This window comes from Micropterus dolomieu, linkage group LG03, assembly GCF_021292245.1.
Source record: "Micropterus dolomieu isolate WLL.071019.BEF.003 ecotype Adirondacks linkage group LG03, ASM2129224v1, whole genome shotgun sequence".
NCBI classification, from domain to species: domain Eukaryota; kingdom Metazoa; phylum Chordata; class Actinopteri; order Centrarchiformes; family Centrarchidae; genus Micropterus; species Micropterus dolomieu.
The window spans coordinates 8,682,437-8,688,936 of record NC_060152.1 but is presented as its reverse complement, the minus strand read 5'-3'; the positions used below and the strand labels follow the sequence as shown (position 1 = coordinate 8,688,936).

The 6,500-nt window shown below is 35.8% G+C and overlaps 1 protein-coding gene across 7 annotated transcripts; it reads right to left on the bottom strand.

The window, feature by feature from the left end:
- Positions 1–490: 490 nt before the first annotated feature.
- LOC123967582 lies at positions 491–6,044 on the bottom strand. Of its 7 annotated transcripts, none has more exons than XR_006824287.1 (10): positions 5,943–6,044; positions 5,495–5,589; positions 4,882–4,912; positions 3,872–4,350; positions 3,100–3,156; positions 2,898–2,936; positions 2,460–2,714; positions 1,619–1,857; positions 1,445–1,462; positions 491–1,124 (listed from the first exon to the last, which is right to left on the bottom strand). XR_006824287.1 is itself a non-coding variant. In XM_046043684.1 (10 exons), exons 1-10 carry the CDS (start codon positions 5,535–5,537, stop codon positions 1,119–1,121), a joined length of 1,044 nt encoding a protein of 347 aa, XP_045899640.1. In that variant the 5' UTR covers positions 5,538–5,616; the 3' UTR covers positions 491–1,118. The 7 variants fall into 7 exon arrangements, 5 of the variants coding, with proteins under 5 accessions (XP_045899640.1, XP_045899642.1, XP_045899638.1 ...); XM_046043684.1 differs by lacking the exon at positions 5,943–6,044 and having other exon boundaries at positions 1,619–1,656; positions 1,780–1,857; positions 5,495–5,616; XM_046043686.1 differs by lacking the exon at positions 5,943–6,044 and having other exon boundaries at positions 1,619–1,656; positions 1,783–1,857; positions 5,495–5,616.
- Positions 6,045–6,500: the final 456 nt, after the last annotated feature.

The window sequence follows — 6,500 nt, the reverse complement described above, 5'->3', positions numbered from 1 at the left end:
CATTTCTTCATTTAGCTGACGCTTTTATCCAAAGCGACTTAAAATTGCTAGACATGTCAGAGGTCGCGTGCTCTGGAGCAACGAGGGGTTAAGTGTCTTGCTCAGTGATGCATTGGTGGATGGGTTGATGGACAGTGGGGTATTGAACCCGGGTCTCTCACACCAAAGGCACAGTCTTATCCGTTGCACCACTGCCACACCTATTAATACAATATATAATAAACAAATAAATAACTACAGATTAAACTACCTGTCAGTAAATAGAGCAGCTTAATGTATAAGTCATTATAATCTAATACTATTCAGAAAATAGGTCATTCTGTATAATGAGTGTTTTAGTAGTATTTGCTGTTCACTTTACTTAAGCAAAAATGTGAATGCAGGAATTGTAACAGAGTATCTTTACACTGTGGTATTGCAACTTTTACTTAGTACCTCTTCCCCAATGATTAGCTGAGGCTGTGTTATAAATATTTGACAGAACCATATGTTGTTTAAAATCATTTTTATTAAGACAGCATGTATACATATTCATTAGGCCATTTTTGCAGAAAGATAACTAATTTCAAACAACATAATCATTAAGCAGAGGTGAATCAGATTAGTCAAATAAGCGATAACATGATAGACAGAGAATTATTCTGCAGTTATTTTGAATGTACAGAAAAAGGACAAAGTTCCCGATAGTTTCAACTTCCAGTATTTGCTGCTTTCTTTAGTCATTCATGTGTATGTGTAAAAGTAAACTCTATATATTTGGGCTTTTGAGTATTGATCAGACAAAACAAGCAATTTTATGACATCAGTTTAGGCATTGTGACGGTATATGTTTTTTTTTGGTGGGGGGGGGGTAGACCAAAAGATTAATTTATCAATCAACAAAATAACAAGCAGATTAATCAATAATTGAAATAATTGTGACTTGCAGTTATCAGTCTAAATAAGCAGTTGTCCCAAAAAGTAGACAATTATAAAATACCCTTTACAAGTATTCTCTGTCTACAGTATGTGGCAGCTAAAGCTAGGGATTATTACGTAGGAAATAAAATGGCACGGCGAGAGAATGACCTCTGCTGTCTTCTTCTTGATCATGCAGTCTTTTTCACTGTTGACCATTTTCAATCCTATTTCAAAAAAGAAGAAAAACATGATCTAAGAGTGTGTAGTGTCTGTTCAACTTACAGTGAGAACTTCTGTTTAGGGAAGTATGAATGATTTTGTACCAAAATAATTTATTTAACTATGAAAACAGAGATGATAATAATATTCATTTCTTCTCTTAACTTCACTTCTCCAAATTTTAAAATTGCTGCTGTATTTTTCTATGTATGTTTCTTGACATAGCAGTACTTTATTTAGATTTTTTTATTTTATGTGAAAACCTACTTGGCAATTAACCAGATTCCGATAAGAAATGGAATAAATTAAAATAGACTAAACCTACCTGTTTTTCCTGGTAGCACTAAAAGGAAAGAATAAAAAAAGATTAAGTAAAGTGATTAAGTGAAATGTGACATCCTGTATCAAAAACGTATCGTTAGAATAGCACTGAATACATTTTACTTGGGAATGTTTAAAACCTAAAATGTAATCACTTCTGTGTCTCATGCAGACTTACACTGATCACCAGCGCTGCCACCACAATCAAAAAGAGGCCTGCAAAATGAAAACATGTGGCTGTCATGTTGGGTCAAGAAAAAAATATGGCTTTTTAAAAAATAATGCAGTCCATCAAGGCCAGACTTAAATTTACAGTCAGTGCTTGTGTTAAATACATACTACCACTAATAAATACTCCAACATGTCCACGGCCGTGGGTCTGCTGCTGTGCAACTAAACCTTTCATGCTGGCACAACCTGTTCAAGGGATACAAAAGGCTTCAGGTATACAAATGCTGAATTACACTGTTCACAGTAAGAGCATATTGTACATGTACTGTAAATGTTAATGAAGAGCAAACCTAAAATAAACCCTACCTTCATAAAAGTTATTTTGTTTAAGTGATTGTGTGTTGTTTCCACTGTATGATCATTTTGGAGGATGTAGTTTGCATTCTAAAATAGCAGCATAGCAGCAAAAGCATTATAGAAACATTATAGAAATGAAAACATTTTTATGAAATAAAACATTACATTTTATGGGGAAAGAAGAAATGTACCTTTTCACAGAGAAAATTTATTTGACTGTGACCAGTGTTCAGACTGCCTTCTGCTAACTACCAATCACGTGGCAAGATGCAACCCACCTCACAGAAGTGATTCTCTAACCACCAGCTAAACAACTTCCTGGGGAAAACCCTAACTGTTATTTTAACACCATTCATACTATAGTTCAATGTGTTAGTTAGGAGTTTTTGCACTATAAAATATTGTCATTTCAGTGCTGTTGAAACAACAGTTATGTAGCCCCATTTAGCTCTGTTTTAACTTAGATGTATTGTAAATAGCAAAGTACTTACCAACTGAAGAGATGTTTAAGTTCTGTCCTCCATCGCTATCTTCCACCTCCAATGCTCCAACATCATCTGAGCAGATGATAAGGATCTTGGATAGGTTACGACACACAGCACAGCTCATAGGAGGAGGTGGAGAGATTTCAGAACACGCTGGAAATGTGTCATTCAGGTCTCTATGGTACACACTCGTGTCTTCGGTGTTATATATCGCCAACAAATTTGGGCATCTGACCTTGTCCATGCAGGTATAACATTTAACTGCGGTCAAAACATAGATAAACATTTATGAGTAACACATACAAACAGTTCTAAAGAGCTCTAAGGAGTAAATAAAAATTTCAGAGTAAGGGTGCTTAAAAAATCTTGCTATGATAAGATTTGAAATAACAAAATCACTGCAGTTTAGTCGATTCAACAGGTTTACAAAATGTCTTAACTTACATGTTTGGTCTGCTGCACATTGAGCATCTATGGCAGAAACTATAGGGAAAATATCAAGCAGTTTAAAATGTACTGTGAATTATTTGCCAAAACAATGAGTACACTTTTAAATGAAAGTATTTTTGCTCCAATTCAACACAATTAAACCTAAATAAAGAAATAAATACAGAGATGCACTGCCCAACATACTGACACCACATACCAGGAAAGCCCTCAGATGCAGGAACAGGTATGCATACCATCCAACATAGAAGGTAGACTGGAAATAACAGACCAAAAGACAAAATAATTATAGTAATATAATGTAAAATGTATTCTCCTCATGAAGTAGTAGCGTTACACTGCAAGAAGGCATACCATAACTGAGATACAGTAATAACATGAGAATTATACACTCAGTGGCCACTTTATTAGGCACAACTGTTCAATCTAATGCAATCCAATACAACTGCCATAATGTCTAATTTTATGATGCCTATAATGTTCAGGATTTTTTGACACAGTCTTAGAGTGTTAAATCAGTTATGTTTTAGCATTGAGCTCATAGTTAGTGTTGGTCTTGTACTGGACTACATTATAGTGTTTCTAATATTTTACCACTCTTGTGTATGTTAATAGGGAAGACAAAGGAAAATTAAAAGCTGTCAACAATATAAAATCATCCTCTTACAAGACCATCTTTAACTGTGTCCTCAATATTTAACATCTATTTGAATTTGCACACATCTGACAATGTCAATAACTGAGCATTATACATTTTGTAAAGGTAGAATATGTGGTCGAGCTATTGTATCAAATTGCAATAGATTGTACCGTTGTAGCTAATAAAGTAGCCACTAAGTGTCAGTTACTTAAATAATACTGCATGTGTATTTTGATCCATGTTATCTATGATAAAAATGTGTAAAAATATTATAGGTTCAATTAATAAATTATTCATCATTTAAAATTTATACAAATTGAAATGTTATTACATTTACGGTTCTTGATAGCAGCACTTTTCCGGCGAGGACTGCTCTTTCTTCCTTCTCCAGGAACCAGTGGTGGACCTTTAGGTTTTGCTAGGTTTCCTCCAGTGTTCATCGTGGTTTCCGTGATGCATCTATCTTCTTCTATGACCTCTACATCTGGCTGCCCTCTTTCCTCTTCCAGACTTTTCTCTGGCAGCGTGGCTTGTGGTGGAAAGTAGTTGGTTTGAACCACAGTGAGAGTGGAGGTCTTTATGTACCCCTCATCAGCAGACACAACGTGTGAGTCTGCATATGGAGCAGCAGCATGGCCATAAAGTGATGGTTGTGACCAGATCTTTCCTACACTCACAGGGCACTCAACGACGTCTAGTTCCCCTTTAGGAATGGGTGTCACTAAGCTGCCTTTATCTGCTACAGGAAAAGCACTTTCACTGTAATTTTCAGTGAACGTGTGCTCCATGTTGGAGGAGAGGCCAGCATCGCTGTAATATGAAAAAACAGAATGCTTCCTTTAGAAAATACAAAATATTCCCTTTTTAACAGTAGAAGCAAGAGTGGTACTGGCACTTTAATGAGAAATAAATGAACATATCAAATTATCATATTTTCCCCACATTAATTTAAATAAACATAGGAAGCAGCTAACATAAAAATGACTCCAGCTATCAGCAGTTGAGCCATGCATTACATGACATTCAAATTTACCTCATCCAAAGTAGGGCTGAACAATATGCAAAAAAACCCAAAAACATATTGCAATTATTTTAACAGATATTACAATTGTTATATAAGTCACCGTTTTAGTGGGAATGGTAATTTTTGCATTTCATTTTCACTGAAAAGAAAGTCTGTGTCAATATGCTGTAACACATTTTACCTTCATCAAAAAATTGAAGCTCTCGCGATTTGGATATTGCCATACTGTGATTTCGATCATTTTTAATTGTTCAGCCCTAATTCAAAGGTTACATGTTTTGAAAGGATAATAAAAGAGAAAAGAGTGAGGAACATACCCGCTCTCCTGGGTGTGTAGGCCCTGGCCACCTTCAGGTGTAAAAAATAAAAATGGTAAAACTACTAATAATAGTTAATATTTACAAAACTTTAAGCTCGATTTTTTTTGCCTTCATTGATTAGATTCAAATACCAGAAAAAATACTAGTCAAGCATAATGTTTGCTTACTTTTTAAAATAATCTCTTCATCTGACAAAACGTCTGCACTCTGTTGTTAATTCTTTACAAACAAACCTGACTATGAAACACAACAGTAATGTTAATATAGTTTGACAAAACTGTATAACAACACTATGACTGCCTTTAGGAATGTAAATGCAACAGCAGCATAAAGTACATATGCTGTTGATTTCCTGTTTGTTTGTTACTGGCACAATTTCAGCTTTACATATGTGACCAAAATCGTTTCTTTAGTCACTGAAGTCAATAAAACTTGTGATTTGATCAAAAGCTTGAGGAGTTCAGGTCTCAGAGTGCATACCAAAATCCTTTCAAAGCCGGTTTGCAATGAATGAAACATGCAGCAGGCCCTTAAAGTTGAGCACAGTAAAAAGCTTGCTTACTGCACGCCTAAAGCAATCAAATGATGGAATTTAAATAGATAAACTTACTTTCAGACCGAGGACTTGAAAAATAATCCGTTGGGTGGGTCATTGATGTGAATATGAGCGGCAGCAGAGAAGATTAGCTGTTGTTTGGCACTCCACTTGAAAGAAGTAATACAGGAAATGAACTAGACAACTTACTAATACACTATCTCCATCTGGTGGAAGAAAACTATAGGCCAATTAGGCTGATGCAATTTGACACCTACAGTAGACTAAGCGCAAAGGAACACTGTGTTCTGTTTCTTTAACCTTTACTTAACCACATTAGTCCATCTTAAAGGATTTAATAAGTTTTTTAAATTTTTTTAATAGTCATTGTTTGGTTTTGTTTTGAGGTACTCTTGTTCCTCTGAGGACAGTGGAATTCTACAAGTTAGAGCTAAGCTAAGGCGCTTCTGAATCCATCTTATATATACAGTTCTATTCTCGTCAAATAAAGACAGTAACCAACCATTGCCACACACACATGCTAAAATGTCATCAGCATGGAAGTTCAAAACTGTGAGTGAAGAACTGGCCCAAAATGTGAGTCATTAGTCAGCTAAAAGATGAAAATATCCATGATCTTTAATGAACTCAATAAAATAGTACAATAGTATGTAGAATAGTACATGCTCTGGCACCACAGCTTCAGCAAATGACAGGGCAACAGAAAGAGCGAGGAAGAGAGAGAGATAGGGAAATGAAAGAAGTAGGAAGACGCTAAACCAATGGACAGAGAGTAGAATGAAGGAAGCTCTAGCTGAGTACAGTGAAGGCAAGTAAGAGTCCACGAGGAGTCAAAGGCAACAGGGGACCAGAAGCACCCAATCGGGAGGAAGACCAATATAATACAATATATATATATATATAAGTATATTGTGATGCCCTGTGGGGTCATGAGTGGGTGTGGCCTGTCTCTCTCTCCCCTCTTGTAGAGGAAGAGCTGATTGCTGAACTCTGGGCACCTGGGCTAATTGCTCTAGATTATTTGGGACTGTCTTCTCATTCTGCAAAGAGGCTGCTGTCA

Bases quoted from the DNA above. Each gene is read 5' to 3' on its own strand.
- LOC123967582 (XM_046043681.1), bottom strand. From the start codon at position 5,537: ATGACCCACCCAACGGATTATTTTTCAAGTCCTCGGTCTGAAA. The intron at 2,937-3,099 runs GTATGTGGTGTC...TTTTCCCTATAG, and splicing joins TGCATCTGAGGGCTTTCCTG to TTTCTGCCATAGATGCTCAA. The intron at 2,715-2,897 runs GTAAGTTAAGAC...TTTTGACCGCAG, and splicing joins ATGTGCAGCAGACCAAACAT to TTAAATGTTATACCTGCATG.